We start from the raw sequence: 27,764 nt of genomic DNA on the forward strand, positions 1-27,764 counted from the left end.
AAAGTGTAATAGATTTGTCTTCCTGTTTCAGGTTTTTTTTTTTTTTTTTTTTTTTATTCACCTGAAATTGTTTTCTAAGGTCTGGTTCAGGTAGAAATCAAATTCCAGTTTGTTTTTTCATTTTTGATGTAGATTAGTGAGTTCTTCCTATTGCTGCTGTAACAAGTTACCGCCAAACCTCATGCCAGAAATGGCAGTTTGGTTCTCCCACAGTTTGGAAGGCAGATGTCTGAAGTGGTTTCCACTGGGCTGAATCTGAGGTGTCCGTGAGGCCAGGCTGTTCCATGGAGATCTAGGGTTGGACCTTCACAGTTGGGGGGACTTGCCTCCCCTTTCAGACTTCTACAGGCCATCCTCTCTCAGTCCCTTTGTGTTTGAATGTGGCTAGCCTAGCCCTCCCTGTGTGGGCTCATTCTGCCAGGACTGCCAAAGTCTGCCCCTCTTTCATGCAAAAGGTCATCTATGACCTGACTGGGGCCTACTCTGATAAACTATTGACACTATTAAGTAGAAGATCACATTACACCATAAATCAGTCACCTTCACATCTGTTTTTCATGCCAGACATCGTTCACAGGCTCAGAGAGTCAGTCAGGTCAGGAGTGTCTTTGAGGAAGTATGCCTCCCACAAAAATCAACGGGCTCATTACAGTTTATTGACTCTTTTCTGAACCTGAATCCAGATGGTCACTAGGCAATAATAGTAATAGCAGCCACATATGCTGGGATTTTTTTTTTTTTTGGTTGGTTTTTGTTGTTGTTGTTGTTTGAGACAGGCTTTCTCTATGTAATCCTGGCTGTCCTGGAACTCGCTCTGTAGACCAGGCTAACCTTGAACTCACAGAGATGTATCTGTCTCTACCTCCTGAGTGCTGGGATTAAAGGTATACTCCACCACCTCCAGGCTTCAGGAAGTTTTAAAAACATTGAATGCATGCCATTTCATTTACTTCTTTCAACAACATTTGGTACTAAATATTATTATTATTTAAGATTCATTTTTAAGTGTGTGTGTGTGTGTGTGTATGCACATGTGCATGCAGATGCCTAGGAAGTCCAGAAGGGGGCATCAGATTCTCTGAGGCTAGAGTTACAGACTGTTGTGAACCTCCTGACACAGGTGGTTGGAACTGCACTTAGATCTTCTGCAAGAGCAGTATTGTGCTCTTGACTGCTGAGCCACATCTCTAGCTCCTATTATTATTATTATTATTGTATATGCATTTTGTGTATGCACATGTGTGTGGGTACTCTCACTCATGCAGTTATGGGTAAAGGTCAGTGGTGGGAAATCTTTCTCTACTGCTCTGAACCTTATTTTTGCAGGTAGTCTCTTGCTGAACCTGGGTTTGGTGCTGTGGTTAGACTGGGTGGTCATGGAGCTTCCTGTGATCCACCTATCTCCACCCTTTCCCAGCAGCAGGTTACAAGCATGTGCCACTGCACCCCGCTCTGACACTGATGTGGGATCCAAAGTCAGATCTTCATTGTGTGAATCAAGCTCTTTATTACCCACTGAGCCACCTCCCAAGTTCTGTAAATACTATTATTTGTCCTTGCTTAGTGATAGTAAAGGACAGAACAGCACTAAATAGGATTGTGGGAGGTGGCTGAGCCCTGGCTAAAGTCTAGGAATGAGTTTCAAAGTCCCTGTGCTCAGCCTCACATTACCATTAAGGGAGCAAATGAGGTGGAGATGTCTAGCTTTCCTTTGCTGTGTGTTCTTGCCTAAATTACACAACTTCTCTGAGCCTCAATTTAGCAACTGGTCAAATACTATCAGTGAAGCATCATTTCTGCACTTCACAGGCCTCCACACACCGAGTCATGTGTGAAGTCAGGGCAGGAAAGAAAGACAGCACTCAGAGAACTGTTCCTCCGTGTGTCACTGGAGCAGACAGGTGTGAGGTTCAGGTTTCCTGGCAGCTACACTGCTTTTATCTCAAGATGGTCATTAGAGCATTTACAGATTCCAGTTGCCAAACTGAGCATCTCTTGTCGCCAACCTCCTGCCTTCTAACAGCCAACGTCAAAGCTGTCTCTGCATTCAAAAATTATGCACTGAAGAATGTCACCAAATCTTAGATGACACCGTGATAGAATCCAGACATGCAATACTTCTCAGCTGGAGGAAGTATGGTTCACAAGTAACACTTAGATTCAGTAATGGAGTAGGAGTAAAGGGGAGAATTTCAGAAGTTCATAACCAAGGGAAGCCGCCGGACTGTGCTCCCCACAACTTTACCTTTTCTCCATCCTCTTCCATCCCATTTCTGCCCCCTTCCATTGCCCCTTGGCTCCTCTTTGTAGAGTAGGAAACACAAAACCAGGATTTTAGCTGTGGGCTCACCACTGATTATTTTTATTTTGAATTTCAAAAGAAACATTGAAAAAAAAACAATAGTAAAGAATAGGGAGATACATTCTATCAGATGTTAAGATGGACATTAGTCCCCACTTCTCTCCTTAGGAGATCCATTTCAAGATGCCTAGCAGATGCTTGAAACCTAAAATAAGCATCCAACTCTGTATATTCTGTTTTTTCTTTATAAATACATACCCAGGACAGTTTAATTTATACATTAGACACTGTAAGAGAGTCACAATAGGAACTAACACTAAAATGGAACTATATTAAGTAAAAATAAATGAAACCTAAAACAAGTACCGTGACGTTATGACAGTATACCTGAGAACCAACATGGCTTCCAAGTGACTAATAGGTGACTGGTGTATACCATATGGCTACTCTGAGCAAAGGGGTGATTCATGTTCTGTCTCCACTAGGATGGAACAGAATGGCATGAGATACTCTCTGCTCCAAATGAAGCATGATTTAAAGTTTTTAAATAGTTTATTTGGAGGATTTTTCAGACCATAGATGCTGGGCAGTAACTGAAACCATGAAAAATGACATCGTAGCTGGGGTGGGAAGGCTACTGGTTACCTCCAGCATAAGAATATAATCACAAGCTGGGAAAGTAACTAAGTTGGTGATGTACTTGCCTATGCATGAAGTCCTAGGTTTAATCCTCAGCACCAAGCCAGGAATGGTGGTATAGAAGCATAATCCCAGAACTCAAGATGTAGAAAAAAGAGCATCAGAAGCCAAAGTCATTGTTGGCTACATAATGAGTTTGAAGCCAGTCTTGGCTATATAAGACCATATCTTTTTTAAAAAGAATGTAAGCCAGTTTGCATAGCACTGGCCTAAAAAGATCTACATCAACAGAGCAACAAGGGCTAGACACAGACACGTGTGTCTACGGGCACTTGTCATAGCACAGAGATGCAAGCACACATTAGAAGAGGAAAGATGAACTGTTAGGTAGGTGCTTCTGGAAAGTGACTCACTAAATATAGATACTAATACCACATTCCTATTAATATTATACAGTGGGGTGACCTCCAGATGGGGTAAGACCTAATTGCGATAGGTGGAGATATGAAACCAGATAAAGCAACAGGTAGGTGAATAATACATTTGATTTTAGGTGAGAAATGATTCTTTTGTTTGTTTGCCTTTTTTTAGAGAAAGAGAAAGAAATAGAGAGAGAAAGACACACACACACACACACACACACACACACAGAGAGAGAGAGAGAGAGAGAGAGAGGAGAGGGAATCTTGCTGTGTAGCCATATCGCTGGCTGCCCTGGAACTAGCTGAATAGACCAGGCTGGTCTCAAACTCACAGCGATCTGCCTAATGAGTGCTGAGACTAAAGGCATATGCCACCACACCTAGCTACAATTCTTAAATATGTTCCCCCTAAATATATTCCCTGTACTAATCAGGGTTCTTTAGGGTAACAGAACTTGTAGAATGGATTTCTGTATATACATACAAAGGGAATTTATTAGAGTGATTTACCAGCTGTGGTTCAGCTAATCCAACAATAACTGCCCACGAACAAAAGGTCCAAAAATAAGTAGTTGTTCAGTCCCTGAGGATGGATGTCTCAACTGGTCTTCAGTAGACTCTGGAATCCTGAGCTTTCCTATCCATGTCCTTATATAGGCTTCTGGCAGAAATTGTGGACCAGATTAGAGGTGGGTTTTTCAAACTCAAGAGATCTGGATTAAAGGTGTGTCATTCTACCCCAAAGATCCAAAACAGAAGTGGACCTTCCCACCTCAAATTAAGCAAAAAACTCTTCTATTTTTTCAAATTAAGCAAAAATCCCTCTATTTTTGAATTTTAGTTAATTGCAGATGTAGCTAAGTTGACAACCAAGAATTGCCACCACACTCCCCATGTTTAAAATTTGGTATATTTGGCTATTCCAAAATGAAATAGTTCTCATTCACCATAGGATAGCAAAGACAAAGTTAATAGGGCACTGAAGGCTTAAGAGAGATATTTATGATATTAGTTCCAAACTAACTAATCATTACTTAGTATATAAAATAAATTCCTCTAGTTTTCTTAGAAAGATAATAAGAAAGCAGATAAACAGGCAAAAGATATAAATAGGCACATTTCAGAAGGGGAAAAATCTTAGTGGTTACATATGTGGAAAATGGTCAACATATCAAATCATAAAAAAAAAAAACAACAACCCACAAACCAATATTACAGTGACATGACTATCATTAACACAAACTGGCCATCAGGTGACAGTGTGTGTTAGCATTGGAGTTGGGAAATAGGAACCCTCCGTTAATTTATGCACCACTGGTTGGACTGTAAGCGCATAAAACCATTCTAGAAGGCAGCATGGCAGTGAAGCCAATCCCTGGAGGGTCCAGGACCCTGCAATTTCATATGTTATACAGGCACCTCAGCTGCTTGTCCTGGGCTTAATTTCATGAAGAAGCCAGAGAAAGCTATCCAGGGTCTTGCTCCACTTTTCTCCTTTGAGATAGGGTCTCTCATCAAGGCTTAAAGCAGACTGCAAGCTCCAGACATCCCTATCTATCTATTTATTTATTTATTTATGTGGGTGCTGGGATTTGAATTCATTTCTTTCTTTTTGATTTTTCAAGGCAAGTCTTCTCTGTGTAGCCTTGGCTGTCCTGGACTTGCTTTGTAGACCAGGCTGACCTCGAACGCACAGAGATCTGCTTGCCTCTGCCCCACTGAGTGCCAGGATTGCACCCAGCCTTAGTTAATTTCTTTAAGATTGCATAGCAAATGCTCTTACTCATTGAGCCATCTCGTCAGGTGCCTCCACCCCATGTGTGTGCATGGAGTGTGGAAGTCACAGCACAACTTGTAGGAGTCAGTTTTTTCCTTTCACTAAGTGTGTCCAATGGATGGAACTCATTGTCAGGTGTAGCAGCAACCTCCTTTACCTACTGATGCATCTTGATATCACACTCCCTTCATCTTTTAAAAAGATGTATATGGTGTCTTGCCTACACATTTAACTGTGCATGTGTGTGTATTGTCCAAGAGGTCAAAAGAGGGCATCAGATATTATGGAGTTTCAGAAGGTTATTAGCCACCATGTGGGTGCTGGAAAATGAACCTATGTCCTCTGGAAGAGAAGCCAGGGTTCTTAACAACTGAGCCATCTCTTCAGCCCTCCCCTGCCTTATTCTTACTAGAACCAAATGTAAGCGAGTCAACATGCTCTCCTAAAGCAAGCTCCCAGTTCCCTAAGAAGAACCGCACTCATCACAACCTGAATAGGTCTAAGTTTCATCTCAGGGATGCCTCTAGCCTCTGTTAGTAAAGCCTTATTGATTTTTCAAGATTTAGTTTAAGTCTCTCTTCTAGTAGCCCATTTGGGGCATTTCCCTTCCCCCAGCATCTGTGCTTCAGGATTGTATTTCCATACACCTGTGTCTTATCCCCAGGCACACAGTGTGCACTGATAGCCCCATTTAGCCACTCAGTGGTGCCCTAGACCGGGAGCCCAGCTAGCAGGGGCTTGTCTGCATCAGCAGACGGCTAGCAGGACAGAGCAGCCACCAAATAACCAGAAAGTTACTCTGACAGGAGTAGGAGAGCCCAGCCCACCTCCGTCTTCCCCCGCTTCCCTCTCATTGGCTCAGCGTGCCTGCGCCCATTCCCCGCCCCTAGCTCGCCTCCTGGCTGCCTGGGGACGCGGCCAGCTCTGCGCACGCGCCGAGGGGTGGGGCGAGGGCCCAGGGAGCCCGACGGGGGCGTGTCGTTGCGCGGCAGTTGCGTCCTACGGCGCGCGCAGCCCCCGGGCGGGGGCGGGGCTGAGGCGGCCCCCTGCCCTGGTCCCGCCCCCTCCGCGCGCCCCGCCCCCTCCACCCACCCCGCCCCCTCGGTTCGCTGTAGTCAGGCTCCAGCCGCGCTCGAGCTCTCGCCGCCTGCGGCCTCTCGCTCCGCTTCCCCGCGGCCGAGAGCGGGACCAGAGAGTCCTTCTGGTGGGCGGCGCGGGGCTGCGCGCGTCCGGCATCCCGGGGCCGCTCGGGCCGGCCGGCGAGGGAGCCCCCTCGGCGGTCCATGCATCCGCCGCCGCCCGCCGCCGGCGCCGCGATGGATTTCGGGCAGAACAGCCTTTTCGGCTACATGGAGGACCTGCAGGAACTCACCATCATCGAGAGGCCGGTCCGCCGGAGCCTCAAGGTGCGCAGGACCGAGAGACGCTCCCCTCAGGGCTGCCCGCCCGCCCCGGCGGCGTCCGACGGCCCCTAGGCGCTCCAGCGCCAGTCGCCGTGTCACCGCAGCTGCTTCAGAGCCTCAGTCCCCGCCGCAGCCGACGGTCGGCCTGTCCCTGTCCCCTGACTGAAGCCAGACCCTTACTCTGGGCTGGAGCTAGCCTTGGCTCCTCTGAGGCTAGTCCCTTCCTCTGGAGCCAGCTGGGTCCCTTGACTGCGGTCAGCCCTGCCTCCGAACTGAAATCAGCCCCATCTCCTGACTGGAATCAGCCCTGTCCCCCGACTTGGGGGACTGCGGCCAGCCCTGCTCCCCACCCGGCTCCGGCCTCCCCCGCGAACGGCCAAGCCACTGTCCTCGGGGCCAGCCTTGGTGTGTCCCTCAGCCGCAGGCGGCTTCTCAGTCCGTGGTGCTGTCCCACGTCCCGGTCACTGGCCCACCCTCGGTTCACACAGCCCTAGCTCCATCTCTCACCGGATATCCTAGGTCCCATCAGTTCAAGGTCCTCCCCAACCTCTGCATCTGACGAAGCTTGGGTCTCCCTGTGCAGCATAGTCTCCCTTCATCTACCACAGAGAGGCACCCTTCTCAGAGTCGTCCTAGTTCAGGCTTTCAAAGCCTCTTTCAACCCTTTGCTCCCATCCTGAGTCACCATGCATCCTTTCCCAGCCAGGCCCTCCAGGACTGTAGGGTCCCGGGGGTGGGACCCTGCTTCCCAGTCCCCTAGGGGGAGTCACCCTTCTGTTTGTCCCCCCACCTCCACTGGCTCCCCAACCCCGCAGAGTCATCTTCCCAGCCTTCCTAGACTCCAACCCTCACCCTCACAGATGGCAAACCTAGTTTAAGTACCCCTTTCCTACCCTTCTGGCCAGTCCCTCATTAGCTCTCTGGAACCTTTGGTTTCCTTTCGGTTTGACTTCATTCAGTTCCCAACTGGAGCTCCAAAGCTTGTCCTTTTCACTCCTGTTCAACTCCCCTTTAAAGCATTTCCTGGTGTGGAAAATGCTGTAGCATCTTGGGGTATTCTGTTGGAGATTAAAATATGTGACTATATGTATGTATATTCACATGTATGCAGATGAAGTTGATTCCATTGAGGGCCTGCAGTCTAATAAGTTAGTTGAGTAAAGACAGTTCCCCCTGCCAGCACCCAACAGGAGATCTTTGGGTTTGATATAATGTAGAAGAACCATCAGATTCTGGATTAGTTGTCATTGCTATGACTGTGAAACTTTTTCACCAATAGGGTCTGCGAGGGTCTTTGGGAGGCAAGAGTGACCAATGTTTGTATGCCTAATTTGCATTTTATACTTGGCAGACACCAGAAGAAATAGAAAGATTGACAGTTGATGAAGACCTCAGTGATATTGACAGGGCTGTTTATCTGCTCAGGTATGTCTCAGTCTTTCTATCAAATTGCTGCCCTTTGCAAACATGAGCTGTTTGTGAAATGTTGTGTTTCGATTGTTGGTGTGTTCACATTTCCTCTCCTGCTTGAACAGGGTACTTTTGATGCATCACAGTTATGTTAGGAATTACGTTAGGTTTGGACTTATGAATGTGAGAACTGAAATCAAAGAACAAACCTAATTTAAAGAACATTGCCCAGAGGAAGAAAAGCAAAACAACTAATGATTTGAGTTGAATTACATCCTTTTGAAATAACTTTCTAACTTTAGTCATGCACGAGTCAGTTAAGATAGATCAGATTTAAGGGTATCCAGTAATTAATTTTTTACTTTATTGTAGAGTATGACTATTGCATTTTATTTACTATATAGGAAACATTCACAACTGTGGATTTGTGCTCAGGATATAGCGATGTGAGCTTTATATTGCCTGAGAGATCCTTTTTTTTTTTTTTTAAATTAAATTGAGGCTACTATGTAAGTTTCACACCGTCTCAGAGGCTCTACAGAATAGCTTAAGATAAATGCTTATGTTGTTGCTATCCATGCAGCTGATGACTCCACATTAGAGCAAACACAAAGGTCTCCGTTGGGTGCTGGGGCCAGGCATGACTGGCTTTACTCTACTGCAGTACCTTCCCGGAGTCAACTCCATATGCATACATGAACATAATAATACAAATGTTTTGAATCATTTAAAAAGGTAAATATATTGATGAAAAATCATCAGAAAACTTCAAGGGCAAATTGTATATATTTAAACCTGTATATATACATATATACTTTTTCTTTTGATAAATTAGTCATTTTTGCTGTTTGGAATCAGATTTTGAAAACTGCTGTTATCTCCTATGATGTCTATTTTCTTTGCTTATGTCTACTTTACTAGCTTCAGGTGCTGTCCAGCTTCTTATTCTGTTGTTGATTATAGATCATATTTCTAGTCCTATGATATTCATTGAATGATTGTGTAAAAATTTCTTCTTTAAGACTCTTTCTCCTTTTTCTCAAATTCAAGGCCTTGCCCATGTTAAGAAAATTGTTTACCACTGAACTGTCTCTTTAGCCTCTCTCCAGGGAGTTTTCTTAGTTCTTATCTTCCTAGTGGCGCCTAGAGTTTCTGTTCTTCCTTTGTATCAATATACTTTCCATTTGGAGAGGGTTGATCATGGTCTTCAATAATTATTCCAAACAAAAACCAAACCAAACAGATAAACCAACCAAACAACAAACAAAAACAAGTAAGCAAGCAAAGCAAAGTGAAGGTGGGCTTGGTGGCCAGCCATGTAATCTGAAGGCTGATGCAGAAGAATTGCTGAGGGTTCAAAGACAGCCTGGACTACATAGAGAATGCCAGGGCAACCAGTGCTTCATAATGAACCCTTTCTTGCCAATTGACTTTCACCATAATTCTTCTGCAGGTGAACAGACAGAGAATATAGGATGAATTTCTTTTGATATGTAGCAGTTAATGACTGAAGATAAGTTTTGCCTATTCCTATGGCATACTTTGTTTTCTTTTAGTGCAAACCCCTACTTATAATCGGGAAACGGAGAGTCTTGCTCTACTTACTGCTGACAGCAGACACCTCATTCTAGATGTCATTTGATAACCCCACCCCCCTTTGGCTACAAGACTAAGTTGTCTTTCTTTTATTCAGATATAGAACATACGTTTCTTTTGGTTCTGGAACTTTACAAAGGTCTTAAGAGACAGATGTCCTCCCCACCTTCTTTTCAGAGAAGAGAGTTTAAAAAGAGATCACCTATCTCCTTTAGTTTCTTGTGGCTTGCCTACCTGTAAGAAGGCTTGCGAGGTCCCTGGGAAGGAGAACACTAGTTCGCTTGTGTGTGGGTTAACCCGCCAATTTCTTCTTTTGTATTGCTACCCTCTTACCACCTCCTGGGGCAGGTGGAGTTTCTTTTTCAGCCTCTGTAGAGGTTATGGCAGGATTGCCTGAAGGGTTCTTTCTTCTCTAGGATTCAGGGAAGGGGATTGGGTTGTCTCATAGATGTATTCAAACTGCCTCAGTTAAAGCTTTCCTTTAACTCTTGGAATGAGTTTTTTTATTTTAAATAATTTATTCCTTTAAAAATTGTTTTTCACAATAGTCTATAACCCAACAGAGCCTTCTGTCTTTTTTCTCTGTAGATTATTTTCAGGTGTAATTTTGAGTGCTTTACTTTTCCTAGTGTTAGATATGTGAATTTACTATTTTTTTTTGTGTTAGATTTCCTTCTTTAGTTCTCTTATTGTGTGTATCAAAACTTTAGGAATCCTTTAAAGATATTTATTTTATGTATATGGATGTTTTCCCTGTATGTATGTCTGTGTCCCACATGCAGTCAGTGCCTGAAGTGGAGCCCCAATCCTCTGGAAGAACAGCCAATAATCTTAACCAGTGAGCATCTCTTCATCCCCCAATTCTTAGAATATTAATAATACTAAATTAGAATTCATCCAAATGTGTAAACATCAGAAGGCAAAGCTTTACATTAATAGAGGTTCTCAGAGCACTTAAATTGAATCCCTCATCCAATGACAAATAAATGCATCATTTATTACTTTAGTCTGAAAGTATGGCAGGTCCGTTATCATTGCCATTTTAGCAGAAACTTTAGAACATTACGATGCTTGAAGATTTAACACAGATGATTTTGTGGTTTTGCATAAATATGATGCTGATAGACCCATCTGTGGCATTTAGCACCAAAGCAAAACAGCTTTCTCAATAGTCACAGCTTGTGTCTTAGTCAAACTCAGATTACAGCATCTTTTTCCTGGTCTCTGTCTTCTGTGTGGTTTTGGCATGTATTTTAGGAATGTACTTAAATATGTGAATAATTTTATTAGAGGAGAGTCTAAGTATATATATACTGTATTTTCACTCATAAATCTCTAATTGTTTCCTAGATAATCTTAGACCCTTAGGCATTTAAAATCCTTGGTAAGTGTGACTCTCTTAGCTGTGCATTGTGGCACTCTGTTTGGTCCTGACTTTTTAAAATGGCTTTACTGAACCACATTTCACATTCCATGTGGTTTTCTTTTGAAGTGAACAGTTAGCGTTTTTCATGTATTCACAAAACTGGGCAATTAACACCACTATCAATTTTAGAATATTTTCATCCTTCAGCTTTTGGGAGTTCCTTCCTAATTTGCTGTCTGTCTCCATGTACCTGTTCATTCTGGCATTCTTATAAATGGGATGGCATATAATGTGGCCTTGGTGTCTGACTTCTTTTGCTCAGCAAAATGTTGCCAAAGTTCACGGTAGATTATCGTCATTCCTTTTCATAGTGTAAATAGTGTTCTATTGCATGGGCATATTATAGTCCCCACTAGCTACAGGAGCTCTGTCTCAGGACCCCCTGCTGGGTGCTGAACTGAGGAGTCCTGGGCCCTGAGAGCTAACATGTTTCCTGTTGTTACCAAGCATACACCACACACTATGGCCATAACTCTTGCAGTTTGAGATTAGACAGAAAGTAAGCACATACATCTTTTTCTTTCTTCACCACTTTACAGAACCTTCTTTTCTACCATATGTTTTAGCAACTTTAGTATGCAGTTCTTTTTTTTTTTTTTCTTATCACAAAGTTCACCTCCTCACTTAAAGGAAGCACTTCATGGCTTCTCTCTGGCATATCCAAATTGCAAGAACTTACTAGCTCTGCATTTTGACCATTACTAAGAAGGAGTATACACATGTGTGCGCGCACACACACACACACACACACACACACACACACACACACACACACTTCTGTATTGGAGGGTGTTGCAAGAAGAAAAATCTTACCATTCTTGCAGAAATGGCATCTTGTTTACAATGTATAATTTATTTCTGGAATGTTCTATTTAATGTCTACTGATAGTAATTGAAGGTGAATATCAAACCACAGAAAGAAAAATCTTGGGTAAGGAGGGAATATTGTACTACATTGTTTGTTGATTTGTTCATCAGTGGATGGACATTTGAGCTGTTATTTAGATCTCTACCTTTGGGGCATAATGCTGATTTTTTACTGTCACTTAGATCCATGTGGTCACCATTCACTCTGCCTTTCCTCATCTCAGAGTATCCCTTTGATAGACTTGTCTAACATTTACCGTCCCAGGAACCAGCTGCAATCTTGCTTCTACTTTGAGGCCTTACCTAATGTCGAAGCTTCTCTCAGCTCCCTATTGTCTTAATGCCTGCATTCCCAAGAGACAAGTATTCTTCCATGCTCCATAACTTGTGTGCATTTCTTTGAACAGATTTTATATTTTTGAAGGACAAGTCATATTCTGTTTTTAATTCTTTCTTGTTCATGTTATGATATGAAAATATACCTCTTAACACAATGAAGTGGTTTAAGATGGCTAAAACCCTAGAAGAATTTTAAGAAATTTGTGAGTGTGTGTGTGAGTGTGAGTGAGTAAAGGGCAGTAGAATCAGGCTATATCCTATTCTATATTTATTACTTTTGTGATTATAGGAAAGTTACTAAGGTTTTGGAGCTCTGATTTTTTTTCATTTGCAAAGTGGGAATATGTCTGTTTCCCACCTAGCACACAGTGGGTGCCCAGTTATTTCTAGACTTTAGTCTCTTTTCTGCTTTCCCTGCTTTCCCACCACTCAGAGCTCAGCACACATTTCAAAGACTTAAAGAGGAAAATGCTATTGGTTTTTCCTTCTTATAATTTAATAAAGTATACATAAAGTTATCACCTGCTGTTTGTGATAAATACCTGTTAGCGTCTGTTGTTGGTAGCACGTAATCAGAAACCAGATTCTACAAAAGAATTTTCAAATGAGTGATGGTGAGATTGGCTTGCATATTTATGGATATGTTGCAATGATGCCTGGCTTTAGTAGTGCCATTGATAGTTTGCATTGTATGTGTTCATTGGATAGACCACCTAAACCTGTGTTTCTATGTTGCTTCCTCTTAAAGTCTCTTAAAAGTATTTTTCACTTTGTGCTATGAGTTTTAAAACATTTTGTACTCTGGCTTGAACCAAGGTGGTCTGAGGGCCATGAACATAGGACAGTAAATTGTGGTTCCCACTAAGAGTTCCGCCTTACTCTGTTCAAGATCCCAGTGAGGTGGTACCAATGATTAGCTTTCTGTCATCTAGTTTTTCACATTTATCTTACAGAATACCAATTCTTGCTATCTGAAAGTAAAAATGTGTATGGAAAACTCCACTGCATGCCTATGTTTTAGAGCGTTAATTTCCTCACACATCTTTGATTTTCACTAGTGTTGTGAGTTTGAGTTTTGAGACCTGCTTTTTCAGTGCTGTTTAGTGACTCCTGGCTCCATGCTGAAGTCCTACAGTGTAGTCTGTTCTTTCTACCCTTTAAATACTTAATGTAAAATTAATGAATTTGGGATCTCATTTAAAGATGGACTTGTGTGTGTATGTGTGTGTTGTCATCTAAAACATGCTTTGAATCTACACAGAAATGTTCACAGGGCATAAATATACAGCTTGTTGAATTTTCATAAATGAACACAGCTAAGGAGCTTGCATCCGTATTAAGAAACTGAACATTATCTATTATCTATTAGTTTAGCCAAGAAACCTCCCACAGACTTATTCTGCTCCCTTCAGCTTCGTGTAGAGGGTAGTTGCTCCCCTGACATTGTAGATAAGTTTGTCTGATTTTGAATTTTATGTAATTGGAACCACAGTCTGGTGTGTGTGTGTGTGTGTGTGTGTGTGTGCACGCACACACGCATGTGTATTTATATGTGTCTAATCTCCTTTGCTCAGCATTAAAGAGGATTTTATCCATATTGTTGCAAGAAGCAACAGATAGTTTGTTTTCATGGCTGTTGGTATTCTTGTAGGAATGTGTCACAACTTACGACACCAGTGGTGGATGCTTGGCTTCTAGCTTAGGGCTTTTATACAGATGCTGCTGTAAGTATTATATACAAGTCTGCTAGTAAATAGTTGATATTTCTTTTAGTTATCTTTTTAGAAGTAGATGCGTCCAGCTTGCACTATCCAGTGGTTTCTGAAGTGCTTCTCTCAGTTTCTATTTCTGGCAGCAGTGCATAAGTGGTCCTGGTTGATAAATTTTTAGGAAATAAAAGTGACAAAGTTCCTAGCACAGCAGCATTGACCTGTCTGGTTAACAGCTTTTGGATGTTTCCGTCCTTTGTCCTAACTTCCTCCTGTCGCTTAGCTTCTCTTCTTTCCCTATAAGAACAGTTCTAGAAGCTTTTCCAGCCGGTGTCTGTTCCGCCTAGGTTGTGCTCAGGAGACTTGCTTTGAGCACATGAGGAGTTCTTTTTTTTTTTTTTCCCCTAAAAGTGCCACTGTTCATCCCTGTACTTTTTTTTTTAATTTTTTTTTAAATTTTATTTTATGTGCATTAGTGTGAATGTGTCAGATCCCTTGGAATTGGCATTACAGACAGTTGAGCTGTTATGTAGGCGTTGGGAATTGAACCCAGGTCCTTTGAAAGAGCAGACGGTGCTCTTAACCACTGAGCCATCTCTCCAGCCTGTCCCTGTACTTTCAATGAGTCTAAGAGGTCTTTTTTTTTTTTTAATTGCTGAGGTGACATCTCTTGTGAAACTGATGTCCAACCCATTTACTCTTTTACATAGAAGTTTCAGGACTCCAATATTCACTGTTTGGCTAGGATCATTGTTTCTGTATTAAGAAGGAGTTGTAGATTTAGCTCAGCTGTTTGTCTTCTACCATTGCTATGGGAAATGACTTTAGTTATTGGCAAACTCTGAATTTTCTGTTTTGGAAAAGTTCTAGGTGTCTGACTATACCAGGCTTGAAGATGATTTTCTCTTTTCCCTTGTCTTGTGTCCTGAGGACAACCACAGGAGGCAACTGCTTTCTTTTCCCCTATATTCTGAAGCTTCAGGAAGCTCTCCCTGTGAATCAAAAAACAGAGCAGTCTCATGGGATCAGCAGGAAAAGCTTAAAAATAAAAAGTGAACTATTTTCATCATTGTAAAAGTGACCCATATAATGTCATTGGAAAAGCCTGGAGTTTAATTGCACACTGCTGCTGGGAGAGAGCTGGGCGAGCTTTCATCTTTCAGTGTAGCTGTTTTATAATCATGGAATTATTTAAAATAAACGATTATATACATTTGAATACATAGGCCAAGTCATGTAACTGTAATGCAGCTATAATAAACATATGTAAGTTTTACACACATGCATATATTTTCACAAATAGCCAATCCATACTTTTGGAACATAGGTAAGGATTGAATTTTATCCTGAATAATAACCAATGAATTCCCTGTAAACATTTGGAATTGTATTTCTTAGCTTGAAGCCCTAAGTTGAAATTAACAGTGGTTTCCTTGTGTTCACATCAAGAATTAATATTAGGGCTGGAACATGGCTCAGGGTTTCTCTGTGCAGCCTCTCAGTTAAGAGCACTGTCTGCTCTTCCAGAGGTCCTGAGTCTAATTCCCAGCAACCACATGGTGGCTCACAACCATGGATAATGGGTTCTGATGCCCTCTGTTGGCATGCAGGAGTGCATGCAGATAGAGCACTTATGTACAGAAATCAATAAATCTTTTATAGAAAGAATCAGTATTTACTATACAAGTGATAAAAATCAAGCAGTAAAAGCATTGAACAAGCTCTAGTAAGCATTTAAATCTGTATCTCCTTTGATAGGGACATTTAAGTTAGAATAGTATCTTTCATGGGCCATGTTGGCCATCAAGGTAGGAGGCAGGGAGAAATGCTGAGTCACATAGTCCCTCAGTTTCTGTTTCTGCTGTATCCTCTTAAGACTCTGGTATATGATAGTTACATCAGAATTGTTGAATGTCTTATGCCCATCTTGATCACATGCCTCATAATGTAATCTTCCTTCTAATCAGAGACTTTAATAAGGGGAGAAATTTGTAGTGCAGATAGCAGTTATTTTATAATGAATCTTACTAATTTAAACTGAATCATACCAAATATTTATCAAGCATTTCATGCCAGGCTTCTCCTCAGAAATGAATGGGGAGCCAGACGTGGTGGTTTACGCCTGTAATCCCAATCTGTAATCTGGAAGCAGAGGCAGGGGGATCTCTGTGCATTTTATGCCAGCCTGGTCTACAAAGTGAGTCCAAGACAGTCAAGGCTACACAGAGAAACCCTGTCTTGAAAAACCAAACAAGAAATTAAAGAAAGAAAGAACGAAAGAAAAAAAGAAAGAAAGGAAGGAAGGAAGGAAGGAAGGAAGAAAGAAATGGGGGTGTCTTAATAAATACCTGTCTTCAAGGAAGTTTAGGAAGCAAATGAATTTTACAGCTTTTTAATGGCATAGAAGTGATCCCTAATTCACAAGTATTTTTATCACTGAGAGTCGGTCATATGTGGAGATTGAGACTTACTCACTTTGATGGAACTTGGGCAAATTTTGTCCCTTCTCTTAGCCCAAGTCCAATCTAATTCTTAGATTAGAATATAACTAATTTAAGTAGGAATATTAATACCTATGTTGTGGGATAGGAGAAAGGATTAGAGGAAATGTATGGAGATGGTGCTGGATTCATAGACAGTTGTGTGTTCAGCCAAAAGTGATTTTTTTCATTTCTTTTTTTTTATTAATTATAGTTTATTCACTTTGTATCCCCCCCCATAAGCCCCTCCCTCCACCCCTCCCGGTCCCACCCTCCCTCCCCCTTCTTCGCACATGTCCCTCCCCAAGTCCATTAATAGGGGAGGTCCTCCTCTCCTTCCTTCTGATCTTAGTCTATCAGATCACATCAGGAATGGCTGCATTGTCATCTTCTGTGGCCTGGTAAGGCTGCTTTCCCCTCAGGGATTTTTTACTGTCCTTTCAAATCACCTGCTTTGAGGGCACAACACATTTCACTTTTGACATAGAGGGAAGTTTCCATGCAGAAACTTTATGTAGTAAGTGTTTTCGCTCCGGATTTCTAAGTAGAATATCAAAGTCCTCCAACAATTTTATGAAAATAACTTTATTGTGGTATACTTCAAATAAATTAAGCATATAGTTTGATAATTTGGAAAGTAGATCCCTTGTGTGACCAGCATTTCAGTCAACATATAGAATATTTACAGTGGTGTCCTTTTGCAGTTAATCCATCCCCTTCCCCTAGGCAACCACTGATGCTTTTTTTTTTCCTTCTGACTGTTGATCAGCTTTATTTGTTCTAGAATGTAGATGTGTTTTCATACCTCTTGGATAAGTACTTTAGAACAGAATGCAATGAGTCATCTGGCAAGATTACTTTTTCATTTTAATAGATTTATTGAGATATAATTGACATCCAGTAAGCTGTACACATTTAAACAGTGAAATCTGGTGAGTATTTACTTTTGTACTTACCTGTGAAACTATTATGATCAGGTAATAAGCATATTAGTCATCCACAAAAATTACTTTGTATCCCTTTGCCATCATTTTTACCTGTCTCTCAGCTCCTCCTCCACTCAGCACAATTGTTGATCTGTTCCCTAATACCAAGGGTTAGTTTTCAGTTTCAGGTACTGAATACTAAATTCAAGACATGAATACTGAAGTTACTTACTCTTCCATCCACCTTTCTTTATTCAGTATAATTATTCTGAAGTTCATAATTTTCATGTATGATTATCTCATTTTATGTATGTGAGACATTTGTTTTTGCATTCATCAGTTGATGAACATTTGGGTAATTTTGGGTAGTTTGGAAAATTTGTGTAGATTTTGAGTATTAAAAATAAGTGAGTATCAACATTAATTTATAAATATGTGAATTAAGCACAGCAGCACATGCTGTGATCCTCAATGTAGGAAATAAACTCAGGAGGATCAGGAGTTCAAGGACAGCCTCAGCTACATAGTGAGTTTCAGGTTATCTTGAGATACATGAGACCCTGTTTCAGATGTGTATGTGTGCATGTTGTATGCTTCCCTTGCTCACTGTTAAACATCTAGAAGTGCCTGGGTGTGGTGGCACATGCCTTTAATCTGAGCATTTGGGAGGTAGAGGCAGGTGGATCTCTGTGAATTAGAGGCCAGCCTGGTCTACCGAGCAAATCCTAGAAGTGGAGTGACTGGGTTTTATGTGGGGTCCATATTTACATTTTTATGAAATAGTAAACTACTCTGGACTGATGGACCATTTCATGTCAAATTGTATAAGCAGTCTCTTTCATTTTAAGCCATGCTAGTGTGTATGTAATGATTTTTCATAATAGTCATAATTTGGATTTCCCAAAGGCCAGTGGCAGACATCTGTGTTTATGAAGCAGCCATAGCAATCTTTTTGTTTTTTATTTTGGATGTGTTTGTTTGAACCTTTGCTCACCATTGGATATCCTTTCCAAGTGTTTTCTTCCAGCTGGTGACTTGCCTCTTGATTTTCTTAAGTGTATCTTTTGAAAAGTAAAGCCTTTTAATTTGGTTGAGGTATAGGCTAGTGATGTTTTTCTTTATAGTTAGTACTTTCTATGTCTTATTTAGGAGATATTTGCCTGACAGGTCACCAAGATCTTTTCCTTTTTTTTTCTTTTTTTAAGATAGGTTTTAAGAGTTTAGCTTTTACATTTTAGATCTATGTTCCATTTTCAGCTGAAGTTTGTAAATGTTACAAAGATTGGAGCTAATATTTTTTACAATACGGATTTAGCAAGGGCCAATTTGCTTTTATAAAATCAGGCATTTGACTTCTGTTTCTGTCATCAAAGCTCTTTAGTTGTTTCGTCTCCTGGTTCTCTTGCTGGTGTTCAAATAATAGGCTGAGGCCAGAAGGACCTATCCTTTTGATTCTAAGATAATGAGATTGGACAACAGTTTCACATTTCAACCACCAGGTGGTGCTAATAGAGATGCTTGTTGGGTGAAACTCCAAGATGGACAGCTTCAGTGCCAAAGTGGACAGGAAAAAGCCTACTAAGCTTCAGCCCTACACAGAGAATTTTAGGCAGCTGAGGAAAGCTGGGATCAGGGGAGGTGGTCTTCCCCAGGGAAGAGCACAACAATGCGTTGTCCAGTGCCAAACTGTCAGCTCTGAAACTACATGCAAATAACATTGTATGGACTTAACAGGTTATATTTAGGAATACATATACAACAAATGCAACAACAATTAGTGTAAAGAGAGGCCATGAATTTTAAGGAGAATGGGAAGGAGCATGTGGGAGGATTTGGAGGGAGAAAAAGGCAGAAGTGTTGTAATTATAATTTCAAAAATAAAGCCAGGCGTGGTGGTGCATGCCTTTGATCCCAGCATTCAGGGAGTCAAAGGCAGCTGTGGACCGATGAGAGTTCAAGGCCAGCCTGGTCTACAAAGTGAGTCAAGGACAACCAAAGATACACAGAGAAACCCTGTCTCAAAAAGGCCCCCTCCAAAACAAACAAACAAACAAACAAACACAACAACAACAACAAAAAACAAAAATAAAAGGGTCATGTTTAAGGCAGCCATTCATAATCCAGATAGTTGCTCTGTTTCATTATGTATTGGATTACATAATATAATCAAGCCATAAATATCTCATTTTACTAAGCTGGAAAATTTGATTTTGAATTTTTAAGTTTTAAATTCTTTTTAAAAGGTTTTGCAAATTTGGATATGTTTTAGCAATATTTGGGGCAGAATGAATTCTAGGTAGCATGTAGATGTTTATATATGTAAGTATAAAAATGAGACTGAAGAGTTAAAAACCTGATGAAGTGAAAACTATTACAGGAGTTCTTAACTTCTTTGAGATTTTTATTTTATGTGTATAGGTGTTTTGCCTGCATGAATGTCTGTGTACTGTGTGCATGCCTGGTGCCCTCAGAGGTCAGAAAGGGGCATTTGATGCTCTGGAAGTGAAATTACAGATGGTTGTGAGCTGCTATGTGAGTGCTAGGAATTGAACCTTTCTTCTGAAAGAACAGCCAATACTTGTAACCTGTGGGCCAGCTCTCCAGCCCATCACAGAAATTCTTGTGTAATAGGTTATAAACTGGATTTGTCTGAATATAAGATCATGAGATCTTTAATTAAGGTTTATAAACTATGTGTGCTTATTGCAGTTGTTTATTGGTGTGATCAAACACCATGACCAAGCAACTTGGGGGGGAAAGGGCTTATTTCACTCACAGTTCCATCCAACAGTTCATTATTAAAAACAGTGAGGGCAGGAACTCAAGCAGAGCAAAAGCCTGGAGGCAGGAGCTGACACAGAAGCTATGGAGTGGCTACTGCTTATTGGCTTGGTCCTCATGGCTTGCTCAGCTTGTTTTCTTGTAGCACCCGGGGATGACACCAACCCCAGTGGGCTGGGATCTCCCTCATCAATCACCAATTAAGAAAATATCCTTCAGCTGGATCTATGGAGGCCTTTTTCTCAACTGAGGTTCCCTCTTATTAGATAACTCTAGTTCAGTGGTTCCCAATCTCCCCAATGCTGCAATCCTTTAACACAACTCCTCATGTTGAGGTGACCCTCAGCCATAAAATTATTTTTGTTGCTACTTTATAATTGTAAATTTTCTACTGTTATGAATCATAACATAAATATCTGTGTTTTCTGATGGTCTTAGGCGACCCCTGTAAAAGGTTGTTTGACCCCTCCAAAGGGCCTGTAGCCCACAGGTTGAGAACCACTGCTCTAGCTAATGTCAAGTTGACATAAAATTAGCCAGTACAACAACTATGAACTATATTTGCTTGAAAATTGGATAGTCTCAAAGAGAGAAAGGATTCACCAAAAGGGAGGCTTAGACATGTTTTGGGGGAGGATTCCTCTTGTTACACTGTGATGATGGGTAGGATGATGGTTTTTGATATGGGTGCACAGCAGATTCTGCCTGTATCATGGTGGCTTGCATTCTTATATGCTTCTGGACTATATTTGCTAGTGTTGTTTTGAGAACCTTTCTCCACTTTCTATGTACATGTATGTGTATATGTGCATGTATGTACATGCATGTGGAGGCCAGAGGTTGATGGTATCAAGTCTTAATTGTTCTACATCTTAGTTTTGAGGTAGAGCCTATCACTAAACCTGGAGCTTGTAGATTTGGCTGGCCTGGCTGGCCAGAGAGAAGCCAGACTCCCCTGTATGCACCGCTCCAAACATGGGCTGCCAGGCAGCTTTTACTTGGGCTGGGGGTCAAACTCAAGTCCTCTTGCTTGCCATGCAAGCACTTTCCCACTGAGCCATCTCCCCAGCCCCTAGGACTGTCCATCCATGTTAATGAGAGGCCATGGTCTGTAGTTTCCCTTTCTTCTGATGTGTTTGCCAACTTGTGATATGCCGTCCTACTTCTTGTTTGGCTGTAATACTCAGAAAGTATATTGAGAAGGGGCTTCCTATTTCTGGATGCAGTTATATAGAAATGGTGCTCTAGCCTTAAGTGCTACATAGATTTTTTTTTTTTAAATTAAGCCACGTGGCATTGAAACTTTCTTTTCTTTTCTTCTTCTTTTTTTTTTAAGTTTTTGTTTTCTTAGTAAAACCTGCAGAGTTCTCTAGTAAGAAGGGCTATTTGCACTGTCTATTTCTTCTTGAATGAATTTTGTTTGTTTGTGAAGTGCTTGCTCTGCTTTATCTAAGTTATGAAGGCCGGGTTATGCTGTGCTGATGTTTCGTACTGTCCTCTCAGTGTTAGTGGCTGGTAGTGCAGTCTCTTTGATTTCTGAGATTGGTGCTTTGTGTCTTCATGCTTTTCCCTTGTCAGCATAGCTGGAGCTTTATCAACCAGCTTTTGACTTGACAACTTTGTCTACCACTTTGCTGTTCTCAGCTTTATTAACTTTTGCTCTACTTTCTACTGTTTCTTTCCTTCTTGTTTTGCATTTAGTTTTTCTTCTGTTCCTTGTACAAAATAAGGTGGCTGCAGTGGTAGGCCATGTGATTTTATGTGTGGTCCATTGGTGGCACACAGGTCCTCATGCTAAACTGCTGAATCCTTGCTACAGAACACATATGAGGCAATAGATATGTTAATTAGCTTTATTCTGGTAACCACTCCACAATGTGTACATTTCTCACGGCAGCCTGATGGCTCTCTCTCTTTTTCTCTCTCTCTCTGTGTGTGGGGTGTGTGTGTGTGTGTGCGTGTGTGTGTATGATTGTAAGCTGTCAATTTACTTTATAAGGTATATATATATACCTTTATACTATATACCTTGAATATGCATAAATTTTGTCAGTTATTCCTCAGTGAAGCTTAAAATCCCCCTTTTTATGGACTACCTTTAATATTAGTACTTCGTATATTATTAAAAGAAATGGTAGACTTGCCTAAAATAGTTACTTTCCTATGAGAAATATCAAGAAGAAAATTGACTTTCTCATAAGGAAAACATGCAGGTGTGAAATGATTTATTTAGGAAATCATGAAAGATATTAGAGGACCAACAAATAACTCTTTTAATCAGATTCTTGCTTTGTGGAAATTACACTTTCACCTGACAATTGGATGACTTTGAATGAGTTCCATAGTTGCATTCTTTACTGTCTCAAAGTGAGGGCCATGAGGGAGGTTATTTGTGTTTCTAAATCTCAATTTAACTCCTGCATTCTATTATGTCCTATTGTATCTTGTCCTTCATGCTACAGATGGTTGGCTGAAGGTCTCTTTGTTCTTTTTGGGTAGAAATCATGAGTGGGGGAGAGGAGCAGCTCTCATAGTGTTGATACCCCTGAGCTCTTGAGTGCCAGAGACTTACAAGCCAGCTTTCAAACCTAGAATCCATGGCTTTACAGCCTGGAGAACTAGGCACTCATGGCTCAAGCTTTCTAGGCAGAGACTTACTTGTAGCTTGGTGCTCAGGTCGGTGGTTTACTGCTTTGGGCTGTGAGTGTTGAGTGCCTGTGGCTCCTGGCACCCCACCCAGCAGCTATTTTTATAGTCCTTGAGCTTGCTTCCTTCCCATTGGCAGCCCTATGGACGCCCCTTTCAGCAACTCTGGCTGAATCTCCATTCTGTGGTCTCTCTCATTCTGTAGTCCTGTATTGTCACATTCCTCAGTCTGTGATCCCTGTCACTCTCTGGAACTCAAGCCACCTTCTAACTGCTGAATGAGTAGTGTGGTCTGGCATCTTTTAGAAGTCATTCTGTAGCAAGTTTTAATTGTTGCTTCAGGGTGCTTGAGGCTAAAAGCCTAAGGTTTCATCCATTTTTGGTATTACTAGCTCAGTTTACTCTACCTGTAAAAACCTCAAATAGGCAATACAAATTTATTTGGGAGAAACCTTTATTGAAGTCTACCATTGTAATGCAAGGACCAGTGCACCAGAGAGAAGCCAGTGGAATCAGTCTGCAAAGAGTAAAAAACAGCATGTTTATACAGCCATAGGGGCCTGGTGTGCCTGTGAACAGCCTTTCACCAAACACAGTCTTACTTCCCAGTGCCTGACTACTAGTCCTGATCTATTGATCGCATGCTTTATACATACACCAAGCACAAGTCTATAAGTGAGAACCACAGGCCTTCTGGTGAGTCAGTGAGGAGGTGCTCCGTCCCCATCCTAAGTGAGGTCAGCAGCAGGGAGGATTACCCAAGTAGGCTTACTGCCACTGCAGTCATCTGGAGTGGTTGTTCCTGAGCAAAGCCTCCTGAAACAGAAGCGAAGACTTTAGCAGCAGCTGAGGTGTTCCTTACAGCTGGAGTGGAGTTTCCTCAGAATAGTCACAGAGTGTTCAAAGCAGCCAGCTGCCACGAGGACAGTTCAGTTGATTTACATTTACCCTCATATGTGTGCATGTACACATGTACAGGTCATAGCACAAATGTGACAGAGGACAGCTTGTGAGAATGGGTCTCTCCTTCTCCTGTGTGGTTCCTGGGGCTTGAACTTAGGTTTTTAGGTTTGGCAGGAAGCACCTTAACCTGCAGAGCCATGTAACTGGCCCAGAAGGGACTTGATTGTCAAGCTTTAGGCAACCAGGTACAAGGTTTTGTAAGCTGTCAATCAAGTGGCTTTCTGACACATCCCTGATAGCTTTAAACCACTTAAAAAGCATCAAAGGGCTGGAGAGATGACTGAGTGGTTTAAGCACTTACTACTTTGGTAGAGGACCCTGGTTTGATTCTTAGCACCCTCATGGCGACTCACAGATGTCTGCTACTCCAGTTCCAGGGTATGTTATGTCTTCTTCTGGCACTGCACACATGTGTTACACATGCATACATGCAGAAAAAACTTCACATACATAAAATAAAAATATTTTAAAAACCATAGAAAGGGGCTTACAATAATGACTGAATCAAACTGAAATTCTTTAAAAAAGTTAGCCTAAATTGATTTTACCAGGCAAGGGGTTTTCTGTACATGGATAGAATGTAGTTTAATATTTCCCTATTACTTTTTCTTATCCCACCTCCTTTGTCAACAAATATCCCTAATAGTTTCATTTTTGCTTTCAGGTTTCCCACCTCCTAGGTTGCACATGTGAGAGAGAACATGCAGTACCTGTCTTTGTGGAATAGTTTTTATTTCACTAACATGACAATTTGTGATTCTTTCCATTTCCCTGCCAATAACATAATTTAATCTTTCTTTATGGCCTTATGTATATAATACATATATGTCATGTATTGCCACGGACCGGCCCAGTCGGGTGCCCCACGTCCACAGGAAAATCAGAGGTTCAGATATCAGGAAGGAACAGGTAGGTGAAATGACAGAGACCACACCAGGTAGTTGGTTTGGATCTACTGTGCTTTACTGAAGTCAAGCCAACACTTATGTAGTGATTACATAAAGAAGCACCTGAAGTTGACATATTTCCCGGAGCATACAGACTTTTTACCAACAATACAAAGTTTACATTTTAACTGAAAGAGTAACCTGGTAGAAGCAGTGTCTACAAAAATCTTGGCCTAACAGCGTCTTAAGCAGAGCAAACACAAAGCCTTAAACTAGTGGTGTTTACGAAGTTTACTACTACTAATTAGTGAGTGGAAGGCCAGGGGCTGTTATTGCCCTCCGAACCAAGTCAGCTAAAGATTTACAACCCCCCTAGAGTTAAGCATTGAGGGAATTCCTCCTGTTTGGCTTGCTAAGGATTTACAGTCTTTCCTTAGAGATAAGATGCTTGAGCAAGCCTGTCTGTAAAACTTATAGTATAATACAAAACTCTCTGACCTTCTATGTTTGCCTATCTTCTTTTGCTTCATCATAAACATCTGTGTTAGGTAATGGTTATGTAGCAGTTTTACTGCAGTGGGAATATTCAGAGCATTTATCCTAACAGATCCTGATTAAATATTTTCTTTAGAAAGCCCTAAAACTCTTGTCCTTTTATTACCTACAATGTTTTGTTTTTCCACAAACAATTCCTGATGCTGAATCTGATTTATTACCTCTCCTAAAATTATATTTTCCTTCTACTCTTATTTGCTAAAGCTTTTAGTGATCTATTAGAAATGTTTCCTTGAATAGTTAATTGTGCTGTTCCAAGAATCATAGAGAAACAGCAAAAAAGCTCATCAATCCAATCCTGTAACCAAGTAAGTTGTGGGACTCTTAGAATACGTCTTTTGGCTTAGATGGCCATGTTAGGGATTTTGCTAGGGACTTCCAGGAAGCTGATTCCTGTAGGAAACGTATCTTCTGTCTGGCAACATAATTTTATGCTTACATAGCACATTTTTATGTTTTTACAGACGACTCCTGGAGTTAGTGTAGCAATGTATATGTATATATATTTTAAACATATATACATGTTTAATTTTTTCATCCATCCATGCATTGATGGGCTCTAGGCTGAGTCTCTAACTTGGGTATTGTTAGCAGTTAGTCCTGAAGTATGGATTTGCTGTTCTCCACAGTAGCTGACTTCAGTTCTTTCAGGTATATGTACAGTAAAGGAAATTCACATTCCTCACAGTACCTAACAACCCACCAGCCCAAAGCCATGGGAGAGGGATTGGGTACCTCTGATGTGTCTCATTGGCATTAGGGAGAAAGAGTCCTTTTTGCACATAGCTTTTAGAGTCTGAGTCAAGGTCCCTTTAAGTGTTTAAACTGATTTGTTTGTCTTACATTTCTTCCAACTCAGTGCTTTTTTATCCAGTGTATCAGGCAGATAAGCAGGCAGGAACTATTACCTGTTATTGGACTCTCTGTGTGGGTCATATTAGGCACACTGGATTTTAATCATCATCTCCATGATATCATTTCCAAATCTGGACTGTAGATAGCTGTCTCTGACTTTTTTCTTTCTCTGAGCTTCTGTCAAGATACTTTACTGGCACTTTGGTGGTGTACTTCTACAAGACGTCCTTTAGAATGTCTCACTGGCCTTCCAAATGTGAAATTGAATTCAATACTTTTAAATCTAAATGTGTTCACTTGTTATTGAAGCCCAACTACCTGTTTAAATCATTTCAATTGTTTGCTCTTCCTTTCCCATCAGTACTCTGTGCCCAGCCACTAATTGCTGCCTAAAAAGTCTATGTTAGGCGTAAAGCATTACTAGATTGTGCTGGAAGATTGAGATCAGTGCCTGGTACCCAGTAGTTCCGAGTAAGTACTTCCTGCAAGATGGACCCCATCAGTCCACTTGTCTTCTGAAGGTTCAGTAACTGCATCTTTTCTTCTTCCTGCAGGAAGCTTTCTTATAGATGCCAGGCTTCAGGTCTCTGTCTTCCAAGTGTTGCTTGCCATTTTATTTATTTATTTTTCTGAGTTTCTCTCTTTAATCATCTTGTAGGGGCACAGGTCATTTCAACCCTGCACTTAATCAAATAGTAGTACTAAGCAGGGCTTTCAAATACAGTTGTGACTATGTCATCCTATCTTTTTGGAGTAGCATCTACTTCACTTGTCTCCTTACTGTTTAGGATTAAGTAAACTATGTAGATTGTTCAGGCCAGGAAAAGAGAGGACGTTCTTTATGCTATATAGTTAATATTCTTATCATGGGAATCTATCTTTTAATTGAATTTTGAGCTTTTTGATGGTTGCAGTTAGGTACTAGGCTAGTGACAATATTTTAAGAATATAGATTGATAGAATATAGATTCATTGTAATTGCTAGGAACCAAACCCAGGGTTCCTTATATGCAAGACAAACACTATGCCACTGAGCTACCTCCCTACCCCTAGCCTAACCTATTGTAACTTTGTGGCATTGGCCAGGGGTTTCATAAACTAGAGCATGTAGCCTCATTTTGAGACATTTAATATAATGTTTCTGCATTTTCCCTTCCTCCTTCTGTTCTTTGTTTGTTTGTTTCTATTTTTCTTTCTTTCTTGGTAGAGTCTCACTGTATAGTCCAGACTAGCCCTGAACTTATATCTTTCTTATTCTCCCTGATGCTTGAGGTTATAGGTACATGCTACCATGCTCTGCCCTCCCCCCTCAGACACATGCACACATACATCACCCTTCCTTCCTTGATTGTCTCAAATTGATTATCACTTTGTATATTCTTCCACAGTAGGGGAAAGCTTGCTGCATAGCTTAGCAAGAGTAGAATGAATAAAATGAAAGGATGGGTTTGATCTTGGCTATACATTTAGTCAATATTTGTTATTCTCTTGCAGCTGTGACAAAACACATAGTAGTGACTCAGTGAAAGAAGACTTTATTTTGACTTGTGGTTCAGGGGGATGGTGAGGGCAGAGTAGCGGATAGCTCCGTTTGTTGGTCAGGGAACTGTGGCATATGGTAGTACATGTGAGCAGAGGTAAGTGGGCTGTAACTCTCAAAGACTGGCCCCTAGTTTTCCACATCTGCCACCCAGGCTCCGTCTCCTAGATTTCCGAGGCCTCACCAAATAGCACCCCATCTGGGGACCAGGGGTCTCAACATGTACTTGTACACATCCACA

At 41.2% G+C, this 27,764-nt stretch overlaps 1 protein-coding gene and 1 long non-coding RNA gene across 7 annotated transcripts in view; one reads left to right on the forward strand and one right to left on the reverse strand.

Annotated features, from left to right (window-relative positions):
- The window catches only part of LOC132655294 (uncharacterized), a 48,639-nt gene extending 41,479 nt beyond the window's left edge, over positions 1-7,160 (reverse strand). The window contains exon 1 of the long non-coding RNA XR_009593069.1: positions 6,513-7,160. This is a non-coding gene — a long non-coding RNA (uncharacterized LOC132655294). The remainder of the gene's footprint in view (positions 1-6,512) is intronic.
- The window catches only part of Ppp4r4 (protein phosphatase 4 regulatory subunit 4), a 99,104-nt gene continuing 77,556 nt past the window's right edge, over positions 6,217-27,764 (forward strand). For 3 of the 6 annotated variants that reach the window (XM_021649446.2, XM_060388096.1, XM_060388098.1), the window contains exons 1-2: positions 6,238-6,546; positions 7,895-7,968. In XM_021649446.2, the coding sequence (XP_021505121.1) occupies positions 6,424-6,546; positions 7,895-7,968 (197 nt within the window). In that variant the 5' untranslated portion in view covers positions 6,238-6,423. Of the gene's footprint in view, positions 6,547-7,894; positions 7,969-27,764 lie in introns of all 6 variants that reach the window. The other 3 variants (XM_021649449.2, XM_060388097.1, XM_060388099.1) reach the window with 3 other exon arrangements.

The sequence above is a fragment of the Meriones unguiculatus genome, chromosome 7 (assembly GCF_030254825.1).
Source record: "Meriones unguiculatus strain TT.TT164.6M chromosome 7, Bangor_MerUng_6.1, whole genome shotgun sequence".
Classification (NCBI taxonomy): Eukaryota; Metazoa; Chordata; class Mammalia; order Rodentia; family Muridae; genus Meriones; species Meriones unguiculatus.